A 13,426-nucleotide genomic window follows, 5' to 3' on the forward strand; every position below is an offset into this window, starting at 1 on the left:
CAATATCTGTCACTTTCTTGCTTCTGGTCTCTATCTTGGGTTAGAAGCTGATTTTATTAACTAATTTTGCTTTTAATTTATAAGAACAGCTTGAGAAACACACAAAACTTAACAGTTGTTGCTTTTGGAGAAGGTAAGTGGATGGGGTGGGGACAAAAGACTTGCTTTTTCCAATATATACCCTTTTGTAATTTGAATTTTGAATTTTGTATCATGGGTACGTATTACCTATTAAGAATAAGTTCATTAATTCTTAAAAGCTGCAGCTTGACTTCTTTAGCATTTAATTTCCTAAATGAAAAATATACTCATCTACCATTCTCCTCACCCCAGAGCTACCAAGAGTTTGTTTTGTTAATTCCTTCTAAGAAAGACTATATTTTTCTTTTTCTAGGATGAGCTGAAATTACTTGGAAAGCAAGGGGCCACATTGCTGTCATGCATTCAAGAACCAGCAACCAAAAATCCCACCAGCAAACTCAATCCCAATGAACTGGAGAATGTAGCTACCATCAAAAGGTGGGTGAGGGAGGTAGAATCTTTTTCAGGAGAGAATATGTAGAACTAGATGATCTGAAACAACCAAGAACAGATTGGAATAGCTACTCTTGGGTCTCAGTGGGGTCAAGAAAGAATAATATTTGAGACAACAACAACAAAAATGATGATATCTATCTGGCGTCCATCTACAGAGATCTTTTTATGAGAATGCCATTTCCTCCTCTTATGATATGCTGTCATCCCAGGATTGCAAGGGAGAGGGTAGTATTTGTTGAGCTTCATTTCCAAATGACAGTTTGGCTGAGTGCTGTGCTTTGCCCACCTGTCATCTCAGGTGGGAAACAAAAGGCACAAAGGTAAGGTTACCTGGGGCAAGTTTGAAAGCACAGCAGCGCATCTAAGTGAAGTTTCTGCCTAGCACTGAGGGTGTCCTGATGGAAAAATGGAAAATGTGGGAACCAAGTGAACCATGAGAAAGTCATAGGTGACACAGACTTTCATCGTAAGGAGATTACCACAATCAATAACACTGACTGAAAACACAGTTGTTATCTACATAAGCCTGTACAGACTCCTGTGGAAATGAAAGCTACCCACAACGTCGCTCTCTCATTCTTTCTTGACAGGTTATTAGTTCAGTTGGATGAAACAGAAAAAGCCTTTAGTCAGTTTTGGTCCAAGCATTACCTGAAGCTTAACCAATGCCTACAACTACAGCACTTTGAGCACAATTTTTGTGAGGTATTATTTTCTTGTTTAATAGAACTTCCTTTTATGATTCAGTGACCTCTGGTTCTCTCTTCTTCCTTGAATTCTGGGTATTGGGCTTCCCGCTTCTCCCTAATCCAGCCCCCTCTTTATATCCTTGCTTCCTCACAGACCATCCTCGTCTCACTTTTTCAGTGGGGTAGCAATGTTCTAGAATCCCATTTTCTTCTTGGCATATATGGTATTTCAGTGATGGTTTATCTTCCCTTTTGATTGATAATTTGTTGAATGTAGCTATAATATTGTATCTACCTGTGTCTCAGCCCCCTCAAAGCTTAATCTAAAAGCTAGTGAACTGTAAAAAAAAAAAAAAAAATGTATATATAGATACACACAAGTCTTGAATCTGTTTTGGATTTTTGAGTTTTCTTAGAGTATAACAAGCCTATACTTCCAGATAGGTACTCATTGGCTTATTTCTGGACTGTTCTAATGTGTCTTCTAGGTTAAACTTGCCCTGGACAATTTGTTGGCAGAGCAAGCAGAATTTACAGACATTGGAGACAGTGTGGTACGCGTAGAGCAACTTCTTAAGGAACACAAAGAACTGGAAGGAAAAGGCCAGGTTTGTTTATTGCCATTTTTGTGGACTGGGAAGGAAGTTGGTGTGGACAGTGACTGATCGTGTCCACTGATTATTGTTGAGATGTTGCTAAAGGACACAGGGATGCCCAAATCCTGCCCATTCAGTCACTCCGCTCTCCCCCGAGGACCACAAGGAGATATTCACGTTAACAACTATAACGAATAGCGCTGGCAGTGAGAGTTCTGTGAAGGCTGCTGGAGCACCAGTTTCGGGCTGGAGGCTCAGGTGGGGTGAGAGCTCCTGTGGCCCTGCCTGCTCATTGGTGGCAGTGCTAGTGGAGGTGCAGCAGGAGGAAAGGTCACAATGGGTGCATTACCCACCAGGGTGGATGTGGGGGCGGTGTTAGTGGTAAGGAAAGGAAACTTGAAAAGGGGAAACCAGAAAAAAGTAACTGCTAGTTTTATAACAAGCAAGGTGGTGAGAAGGAGGAAATTGGTCCACAATAGTTCTGCTGCTACACAGAATTGGAAAGCTTTCTCCTTTCTCATGCCCAAGAGTTGTAAATATCAATCTTGTCAAGGAGTATGCGTTTCACAATTCTCATACCAGAATTAAACAGTTTTCCAGATCTGCACACAAGTCAGCACTCAGGAGTCAGTCTATTTTAAGTCCTTACAAATTTGGGTTATCACGAATTAAGAAAGCTGATTTATATCTTTCCAGAGAAGTTCCTTTCTGCTTTTCTTCAGTTAGGTTCTCTATATTTCTCTCTCTTGGGGACCAAGTCCTCTATGGTTGGCACTTCCTTTATGAGCTAATCTGGGGGCATTTTTCTCAGATGGTAATTTTGTAGTACTAGAGATTTGCTTCTCAAAGCATGATCCTCTGTCCAGCAGCATAGATGTCACCCGAATGAGAACTTGTTAGAAATATGGCATCTCAGGTCCCACCTCAGAATCAGAATCTGGATTTTAATAAGATCCCCAGGTGACTGACATACACATTATAGAGACATACCTCCCTAAAGGATAGTAATAAATGTGGACCAACGCTACTCTGACTTTAAGAGCTGTTGGTTGTGGGTTCTAAGCTGGAGGTGCTTCTGCACATGTGTGAACACACGACCCCACTGTGCACCCAGACTCTCACTCAGGAACCCCATCCTTCCCTAGTGAGCACTTCTTCTGTTATCAGCCTTCATTTGACAGTTAAACACATTAGTGCTAAAGGCACAAGTCATCAGAAACATCTATCAAACAATGAAAAGATTGAATTTCATGTATATGATAATTATATGTCTCCAAGACAGTCCCAATTTTATGTAATTTTAGTTTTTTCAAGAGAACCCCTTATTAAATGTAGCTATTATGTATTTTCACTTACCTACATTCAAATACTAGGAAAAAATGCCTCATGAAGCCAACTACCTTTATATTTGGTTTGAAAAATATGGTCATGGCTTATATATATATGAAGGTAGCTAATGACTTGCCAGAAAGGCATCTGTTCATCACCAGGTATTCCTTGTCCTAGGTTCTGTGGATATGGTGGTGAACCAGGCAGTCACGACCCTATTTTCATGGAGCTTACATTCTTCTGGGGAGAGAGAGACAAAAAGTAATCAAATAAATAATAAGATCAGACAGTAATAAGTAGTATGAAGAAAATAACAGGATATAGTAGAAAGTGACTGCGGGTGCTACTTTAGCTAGAGTAGTGAGGAAAGGCCTCTCTGAGACGGTGCCCTTTGATCTGAGATCTGGATTAGCCATGCAAAGATTTGGGGAATAGCATTCAAGGCAAAGAAGCTGCAAGTGTAAAGGTCTTGAGGTGGGAATGAGGTTGGTGAATTCAAGGAAGGCGGCTGGAGCTTAGTGAGCCAGGAAGGAGCCAGGTGGGAGCAATGATGGTGAGGATTTGGTTTTTATTCTCAGTGGAACGAGAAGCCATTGGAGAGTGCTCTGGGTTGTGTTTTAAATAGTAGGGATAGATCTGCATGACTGCCTCCACATTCTCTCTTCTGCCCACCTCCTTGGACTTGTGATCCTTGGTACATACTTTAAAGATCGCTGACCAAAGCTAGGGGCACAGCCCTATGGGACATAGGAATTCTCTGTGAACCCATGACCCATCTTTCATGGGCAGAGTTCCAGAACCAGCTGGAGTAACCCACTGAAGATGACCTGCAGAGCCAGGCTGATTGATTTTATCCATTCTGTGTCTTGCTTGCCCTGTTTTTTACTTATTTTCTAAAGGATATGGTAGACTTATTCCTCCTCCTTTGGGTGGACCAAGCAAAGCTATCTTATCATAACTGGGACCTTTTTAAGATGTCTTTACTCAGATTTCTAAGAGGCATTGGTTCTTCAGGTGATAAGCGTTGGCTAGTCTTTCCATTTGTCCTGTTAAAGGAACAAGGTGATATCTGGCTGGAATCCACCAAAACCTGCTTGGGGTTTGTCCTTCACTTAGCAGTCAACTTCCCTCTCGGCATAGCCACACACTGATTTCTGGGTTGTTGCCAGCTTCCTTATTCTGTGCAGTGATACTATCCCCTTGGGTAACCTCTGAGCCAACTCTCTAACCAGACTCCTGTTGCATGCTGCTTGAGCCTCTTCCTTTATTGTGTTCTGGTTTGAGGATTTAGCAACCTTCTGAGTGCTCATTTCTAATTCTGAGAAACAGTGGTTTTAGCCAGCCTCTTACTTCATTAAAAGCAGAATTTGCTGGGGGCCGGCCTGGTGGCGTAGTGGTTAAGTGCACGCGCTCTGCTTGGGTGGCCCAGGGTTTGCAGGTTTGGATCCCGGACGTGCACCAATGTACAGCTTGTCAAGCCATGCTGTGGCGGCGTCCCATATAAAGTAGAGGAAGATGGGCACGGATGTGGGCCCAGGGCCAGTCTTCCTCAGCAAAAAAAAAATAAAATAAAAAAGAGGAGGACTCTCATCGGATGTTAGCTCAGGCCAATCTTCCTCACACCCACACACAAAAAAAATTGCAGAATTTGCTGTAGGGTTTTGGCTTTGAGGCATGCTGGGGCCTTTGGTGATGGGCCAGCAGGGAATAGACCAGGACTAGGCAGAGACAACCAACCTTTCCCCTCTACGGCCAAGAGCCAGCAGTTACACTACTTTGTCCAAGAAGGCGTGGAACCCGGATCATTAATCTCCCAGGGACATAATCTAACTGGAGGGGCATGGCTTTTTTTTTTTAATGGAAATTTTCAAACACATGCAAAAGTAGATCAGCTAATACAATGAACTTCTATGTGTCTGTCACTCAGTTTCAACAACTATTAACTTTCTGCCTTTCTCGATGCATCTGGCCCACTTCCCCATGCATACATTCCATCCTATGCCATTATCTGTGGCTCCCTGAGATAGCAGCATCACCCTTTCTCACCATTTTCTTCCACAGTAGGCACTCCCAGCTTTCATCTGTCATAGCAGTAGAGTCCTTGGGGGAAAAATTAGCTGTTATTACAATAAAGATTTCTGAATCACATTTTGCAACTTGACTATCTAGCCTTCTGGAATTTTCAGCATCTGAAAGATGCCAGGCAGGCTTGTGATCAGAGCACCAGATTTCAGCCATTTCTTTCTCATTATTTCTTGTTTACTTTGGAGGTTTTGTTGCCTGATTATCTTGAGCAAAAGCTGTATAGATTAAAAAATAAGCTGCGATTTGGAGGTTTTATGGTCAAGTTCTTTGTAGGCACCTAAAGGATCTGATAGTCATGACCATGCAGCCATCATTCATAGTACATGGGGGCTGGACAGTAACAAGACACAGGCTTTGGAGTTGGACAGAACTGGATTCAAATCTCAGCTCTAACAGCCACCAGCTATGTGACCCTAGTCAAGCTTCTTAGCATTTCTAAAGACATCCTCTCATCGTAAAATGGATAATAGTAATTCCTACCTCACAGAGTCCTTGTGGAGATTAAATGAGTGAGATGTTTAGTAAGGACTTATGAGTACCTAGACCATAGTGGGTGGTCAGAATTCAGAAACTGTTATATTATCTGTTCATTTCAGTACAGTGATCTTCCAGCCATCCAGTGTTGGCTCCTGATATATTTGTTATTTGGACCTATTACTCACACCTTTCCTTCAACATCTCAACTGTTTTAAGAACAGTTTTGAAGGATGAGGTGCCACATGCCAAGTGAAGAGCAGGCTCTGATCACCACAGGGCACTTGGGCAATATCCTGTGGTACAGTTCCCTGGGCCAGAAAACTTATGCTATTCTTAGTAAATTAGGCAGCTGGACTTAAAAAAATATGTCAACAGAGACTTCCTTGCCGAGTTTTCATGCTTCTGTATTTGACTAAAGTCAGACAGGTTTGATCAACCAAGTGAGCTTAGACAGAACAAGTGCAGCCACTTTTCTGTGTGTTTGTTGGTCAGAGCCAGATTCTGGAGCCAGACTGCCTGAGTTTGAAGCCTGGCTCTTCTCTGTCCACCTGGGTCATCTTGGGCCATTGTGCCTCCACTCCTCTTTTGTAAAACAGCACGTATTTTAAAGGGTTTGTTGTGAAGAGTAAAAGAAACAATCAATGGAAACATTCAGAACAGAGCTCAGCATGTAGTAAGCCCTCAGTGAATGTTAGCTGTTGTTATGAATATCACAGAGGTGGTAGGGTAAATTCTGAGCTGCAGAATGTTTCCTAGGTTCAACCTAGGAAACCTAGTAAGGTCCTCAACCTAGTAAGAGTGTCTCATTCATTCTTCATTCATTCTGCAAATATTTGTTGATCTCCTACAATGCCAGGCACTACTCTAAGTTCTAAGAGGAGGTGGTGAGGGAAAGATAGGGCCTTCTAGGCACATAGAGCAAGTAGAGAAGGCGTGGAGGCCTGAAGCTGCGTGAATATTTGGGGAACTACAAATGGGTCATTAGTCCGGTTACAGCAGAGGATGGGGGAGAGGGAAGTGGAAGAGGAGGAGACACAGGTATGAGCCAGAAAATGAAAGGCCTTCTGTGCATTGCTCAGGAGTTTGAACTTTCTCTTGAAGACCGTAGGGAGCCAGGAAAGGTTTGGAGGCTTGGGAGTGATGTAAGCATGATAAGACGTTGTAATGGAATTGCTGCTTCATCAGCAGCATGGAGCCTGATTTGAAGGAGAGCCAAGGAAAGTGAAGAGACCAACTATCCTGGTCAGAAAGCATGAAGGCCAAAACAGACAGTGACAAGGAGGTGGTGGAGAAGGGCTCAGAATTCAAAAATTATTAAGAAGGATGTGGGCTCTTCAGGGCTTTGACAATGACTGGCTGGGTAAAGGGATAGGCATTTTGAGATTTGTAGAACCATGAACCACTGTAAGTTAAGAGAGGGGCAAGTTGTCATCACCTGGAGTCATCATGACTCCTTGTGTTCCTGTAAAAAGCTAAACCAGGGTAAATGTGGTGCACTGGATACTAAATGTGATCAGCAAGGGTGCGTAGGGGCTCTCTGCTCCTAGAGACCTTTGGGAATGTGGCAGTCTTCTGTGTTGACTCAAAGGTCAATATTGGTTCACACAATTCCAGCCAAGTGGATTACTGCATCGCCTTGGTCATTTGTTCATTTATTCATTCATTTTTTTGATCAAATATTTATGAGATGCCTACTAAGTGCTCTCATGGAGCTTACCCATTGGTGGGAGTAGGTGGAGGAGAGAGGAATCATACATTAAAGTAAACAAAAAAGATACTTTCAGATAGAGATAAGTGCTGTTAAAAATGAAAACCAAGTGAGGGAGACGGTCTGGGTGGGTGGGTTGTGGGGAGTGACTTTAGAAACAATAGTCAGGGAAGGGCCTGTGAGGAGGTAACGAGCTGAGACCTGAATGACCCTTGGAGGAGCCTCCCAGGGAAGGAGCTAGTGTGGTTGCCAGCCTTCTTTAAGCTACACCTGTTACCTGGGTTACTACAGTAGCCCCCACCTGGTCTCCCTGCTTTGCCTCTTCTCTGCCATTCTCAACACCACAGCTGGAGCAATTCTTTTAAAAATATGAGTGAGATTCTCTCCTCCAAACCCTCCAGTGCTTCCCGTGTCACAGTAAGTAAAAGCCAAAATGCTGACAATGGCAGCAAGGCTCTCCCCAGTCTGACCTCCCTCTTTCTGCTCTGATGGTGTCTCCTACTCCTTTCTTGCTTGCTCCTCTGCTCCAACCACAGTAGCCTCCTCCTGCTACCTGAACCTGTCAAACATACCCCCACCTCTCAGCCAAGGACTGTGTGGCTTGTCCCTAACTTTAGGTCTTGGCTCCTGTGTCAGGGGTTCCCAAGACCACATCCAGATTTGTAGGTTTGCTAGGAGGACTGATAGGACTCAGCATATAATTATACTCATGGTTATGATTTATTACAGTGAAAGGATACCAAGCAAAGTCAGCAAAGGGAGAAGGTGCATGGGGCAAAGTCTAGAGGAAACCAGGTACAAGCTTCTGAGAGTCCTCTCACAGTGGAGTCCCACAGGGTACACTTAATTCCCCCAGCAATGGGTTGTGACAGCATTGTGAAATGTTGTCTATCAGGGAAGCTCATTCAGGACTCAGTGCCCAGAGTTTCTACTGGGGGCCGGTCATGCAGGTAGCCTCTGCCTGGCATATACCAGAATTCCAGACTCCCAGAAAGAAAGCAGGTTTCGGCATCAAACATATTATTTGCATAAATGGTTTAGGCATAGTGAGCATTCTTATCAGGGGATGGGAAGAACCCTCTGACATTCCTAGATGCCAGCCAGGGGCCAACCTTGCAAGCAGGCCTTTCTAAGAACAGCAGTCTCAGGCCTGCTCTGTTAGCTCTTCTGCACAGCTTGGTTAGCACCTTCTCATGAGGCCTTCTCTCACCATCCTGTTTTTTTGTTTGTTTGTTTGTTTTTGTGAGGAAGATCAGCCCTGAGCTAACATCTATTGCCAGTCCTCCTCCTTTTTCTCCCCAAAGCCCCAGTAGATAGTTGTATGTCATAGTTTCACATCTTTCTAGTTGCTGTATGTGGGATGCGGCCTCAGCATGGCCGGACAAGCGGTGCGTCGGTGCGCGCCTGGGATCCGAAGCCAGGCTGCCAGTAGCGGAGCGCGCGCAGTTAACCGCTAAGCCACGGGGCCAGCCCCTCACCATCCTGTTTAAAGTAGCAACTCCTCCACCAGCACTTCCTATTTCATTTTTCTCCATAGCACTCATCACTATCTAAAATATTAAATAATCTACATTTTTTTTATTGCCTGTGTCTCCTCTTAAAATGTAAGCTTCATAAGGGCAGGGATTTTTGCCTGTTCTGTTTACCACCAAACCCCTAGCACCTGGACAATGCTTGGCACCTGTTAGGTCCTCAGTAATATGTGATGAATGAATTAAAAACAGGAAAACATGGGACATGAGGTTAGAACAAAGCTAGCCATGCAGAGAGAAGTAGATGTGGTTGCTGAGCAGACAGGGACCTTCTGGGTTGCAGGAAGGGGTTTAGACAAACCTTAAGTCTCATGACCCCCCATAAAGTTGTCCAAACCAGATCTTGACCAGTTTTTCAACTTCAGCTCACTTGCCACTCTTCTCAGGGCCACATATCTATCCCTTTTCCTTTTCCATTTAGTTGACAGGGGAATTCAGACTCCTGTCCTGTGTGATATAACACTTCTTGCTTTTCTGCCCTAGAACTTATCACAGTTGTAATAATTTAATTATTTGTATAATTTATTTAGTATCTGAGTTCTCCATTAGACTGAAAATTCCTGGCTTGTTAACACTATATCCTCAGTGCCTACCCTAGAACTCAACAAATATTTGAATGAATGACTTGCTCTTCAGAGTGCAGATGACCCTGGACTAGGCTAGACTTCCTGGGGACCTTGAACCCCCACAGGGCTTCCCCAGCCTCCCAGCCTAAGACCTGAATCAGCATCTCCCTAGCCTCCCTCCAGGTGTGGAGCACACAGTGCCAGGCAAATATCAGCCACACCGTGACCTGGCTTCTGATGCTGGACTGTGGATGTTCACTTCACAGGAGCCCTTGGAAAAGGCCCAGCTGCTTGCAATAATTGGGGACCAGCTCATCCAAAGCCACCATTATGCGGTAGACGCCATCAGACCTAGGTGTGTGGAGCTCAGGCACCTCTGCGATGACTTCATCAATGAAAACAAGAAAAAATATGACGTTTTAGGAAAATCTTTGGAGTTGCATAGACAGCTGGACAAGGTGAGCAAAAAAAGCTGTGATCATGATGTCTGCAAAATTTTCTGTAAAACAGTCTTAATCATACTTGTCCTCCCTGCCCTACAAGACTGCTGAGAGGATAAAGTACTTTGTGTGAAACAGTGTTCAAGAGGCATTAAAAACTGCAAATTCTAGGTCATAGAGCTACTGAAGGTCAAAAGTGCCTGAGCCAGCCCACCGCATCCCATTAGAATGAACTAAAGTCCATTTCCCTGTGTGGACCCAGACTTTAAGAGTGTGTTTCGGACTGGCCCTGTGGGACGTTTCTTGATTCCCCTTCAGGTGTACAAAGAACCAAGCACTATATTTGCTAAGTGCTTTTCCTCGTACAGAGGCATCAGATTCTGAATCCTTTTGGAGAAGCTTAAGTAATAATGACCATTATACACTCCTACCATTTATTGAGCACCTACTGTGTTCCTTTGAGGAGCATAATTGTGTCATCTATTTAATCCTCAAGACAACTTGTGAGGAAGGTATTAATGGCCTCATTTTACAGAGGCAGAAACTGATATTCATTGTGGTTAAGTCAATGGGTTGCAACATTTAGTAGGTGAGAATTTAATGAGCTGCTATAATTGCTGATTCCCTAATGGACCACTGTGGAGAAGCAGATTCAGTAAGTCCAGTATGATGCCCAGGAATCAGTATTTTCATCAAGTGTTCAGGTGATTCTGGTGCATGTGGCACAGGGACAACCCTGAGAAACCCTGGGATAAGTGATTGCCCAAGACCACACATGGGGTAAATAAGGATTGCAGATTTGAAGTCAGGACTGCCAAATTCCAAACCCTAGCCTCCTTAGACTGGACAGCAACACTGTGTGCAGAGGGCTCACAAGGAGGGGGCGCAGCCCCTGGTGCCCTCTGGCAGTGATCTCTGGGGCAACTGCCCCGTCAGCAGGGGAAGTGGTTTCTGGAGCCTTCCCTGTCAGCTGTTCCCAGGCAGCATGCAGCTCATGGCCATGAGTCAGCATGCTCCATTCCCACAGTTGTTTCTCTCCGATGGCTGAGGGCACCTGCCCAGGCTGCTTACATCATCCCATTGCCAACGGGATTTTAATGTCAATGAAGTACAGCTGTTTCAGAAGCAAGTGGCTCAGAGGGCTTGGTGTGCAGCCTGCTCTGTGTGCTGAGCTCTCTGAAGGATCAGCTGTTGTCTTCCTCACCCATTTCTGCTCCAGGAATAATAGCCTCACGCTGTGTGGAGTGTGTGTGTGTCTGGAAGAGCAAGTCGCTGTGACTCTGCAGAAGACTCAGCTTAATGTTTTCTGCAGATCTAGGCATGATGTTTCAAGGGAAAGTTTTCAGAGCATATATCAAAGCACAGTTTTGTATTATTTTGAAAACCCAAAAATGTAGGAAGGAGGAAAAATTTATTCATGGACACCTACTTACATCCCACTCTGCTCCTCATCGCCACACAGTGGTAATCATCAATTTTTAAATGTTTATCATTTTTTGTTATTCGAAAAGTAGTACACATTCAGTGTAGATAATTTAGAGAAAAATAAAGACAAATTTAAGTTGCCTTTAGGGGCCAGCTGGTGGCGTAGTGGTTAAGTTCACGCGTTCCACTTTGGCAGCCCGGGGTTCACCGGTTCAGATTCTGGGCACAGACCTACACACCACTTATCAAGCCATACTGAGGCATGTGTCCCACATAGAAGAACTAGAAGGACCTACGCTAGGACGTACAACTATGTACTGGGACTTTGGGGAGAAAAAAGAAAAAGAGAAAGATTGGCAACAGATGTTAGCTCAGGGCCGCTCTTCCTCAAAAAGAAAAAAAAATTTAAGTTGCCTATAATTTTCCCCCTTAGAGATAACTACTTTGGAGTGCTCCCTTCTGATCTTTTTTCTCTGTATAGTTATTTTACATAGTTCTTCAGGTCACATGGTAAATAGAAATGCAGATATAATTACACTGGCAGTTTCTTTTCATATAAATATTCAGGTAGCTTCTGTCTTTCTGTTTAAGTCTTTTAAGTTTACCAGGGCTGCTGTCTTTCTGTTTAAGTCTTTTAAAAGTTGAATTATTAGAGTTCATCACCTATCTGATTTCATCCCAGCCTTCTGGAAAGTTTGAGTATGGCTCTCCTGAGTTACAAAGCTTTGCATTCTTGGATTCTTTCCTAGGCAAGACAAATGCCGATAAGTGCAAATCTGGATGGAGGAAAGTGGTGCTTTTGTTATGTAGGGCCAGGTCTAATGCCTCATTAGTTATCTTGTGCTCTTGTAACCAATTAGGATGCAAGACAATTGGCCTAGCAAGAAATCAGAAAAGCCATTGGTTGCATTTCTCTAAGTTAGACCAAACTTAGAAATACTTAACTCTCTCCTCCTGGAGATGTAGTAATTACTGTCAATGGAAAAAAGAAGAATGTTTATATGATTTGTTTTACTGACTGGGTGACTTCCCTGAGAAGTGGACAGATGTAAAATTGGTTGGGCTTGTCCACTTCTTAGTGGTATTTACAGTGAGTAGACCTCTAAACTTGAAGCTGTCCCACGACGATTTCCCATTGTCTCAGAATCTTTGCAGACCCCAGGTGAGCTCAGACCTGTTGAGGCTGTGGTGACTGAGTTGTGGTCAGGCTAACTGCACAGGACATTGTGTTTCTTTTCAAAAGGTCAGCCAGTGGTGTGAAGCAGGAATCTACCTCTTGGCTTCCCAAGCTGTAGACAAGTGCCAGTCGCGAGAGGGGGTTGACATTGCCTTAAATGACATTGAGGCGTTCCTGGGCACAGAGAAGGAGTACCAGCTGTCCAGCCTCAAAGAGTTTTACAACCAGTTTGAGTTGATGCTCACCCTTGACATAAAGGTAATGCTCTGGGTTTTATTCTGTAGTTGGGAGGGAGGCATTGGGGGGCTTTGCCTGTTGCCTAAGAAAGTCTAGGCAGGATGCACTGAGCAGGCTAACCAGTTCTTGAGCCCTCAGTGGCCTGTTAGACTCCTGGTCTATGCTTCCTGGCAAACTGACCCTACATGGTCTGACTTAAATATCACCTTCAGTTATTCATTTCTCTCCAAATACTTATGAGCATCTCTGATGTATGCACTGTGCTGAGGACACACAAAGAGCATAAATAGATATGGTTCCATCCCTCGTGGAACTTACAGTTTAGTGGGAGAGGCTGACATTAATAAATATCAAACACAAAACACAAAAATGTGTCCTAACCTGAGATAAGTGCTCTGGAGGGTGGATTCAGGGTCCTATTGGGCATGTAGCAGAGGAGCTTGACCTGGACTGGGGGTCAGGGAAGGCCTCCAGGAAGAGTCACTTGAGCCAAGGCCTGGAGAATGAGTAGAGACAACAGGGGAGCCTTTCCAGAGAGGAGAAATAGCATGTGCTGAGGCCCCAGGGCTGGAGAGAGTCTGGCACAAGGGCAGAACCCAAAGGTCAGGGTGGCTGGAGGACAGAGAGC

General features: G+C 44.1%; 1 protein-coding gene across 10 annotated transcripts in view; it reads left to right on the forward strand.

Annotated features, from left to right (window-relative positions):
* The window catches only part of MCF2L2 (MCF.2 cell line derived transforming sequence-like 2), a 239,218-nt gene that overhangs the window by 107,834 nt on the left and 117,958 nt on the right, over positions 1 to 13,426 (forward strand). For 9 of the 10 annotated variants that reach the window (XM_087439950.1, XM_087439947.1, XM_087439955.1 and 6 more), the window contains 5 exons: positions 395 to 519; positions 1,128 to 1,242; positions 1,715 to 1,834; positions 9,786 to 9,977; positions 12,628 to 12,819. In XM_087439950.1, coding sequence (XP_087296076.1) covers positions 395 to 519; positions 1,128 to 1,242; positions 1,715 to 1,834; positions 9,786 to 9,977; positions 12,628 to 12,819 — 744 coding nt within the window. The remainder of the gene's footprint in view (positions 1 to 394; positions 520 to 1,127; positions 1,243 to 1,714; positions 1,835 to 9,785; positions 9,978 to 12,627; positions 12,820 to 13,426) is intronic. The other variant, XM_087439956.1, reaches the window with a different exon arrangement.

This window comes from Ceratotherium simum, chromosome 15, assembly GCF_057802395.1.
Source record: "Ceratotherium simum simum isolate JZ-2026a chromosome 15, ASM5780239v1, whole genome shotgun sequence".
NCBI lineage: Eukaryota > Metazoa > Chordata > Mammalia > Perissodactyla > Rhinocerotidae > Ceratotherium > Ceratotherium simum.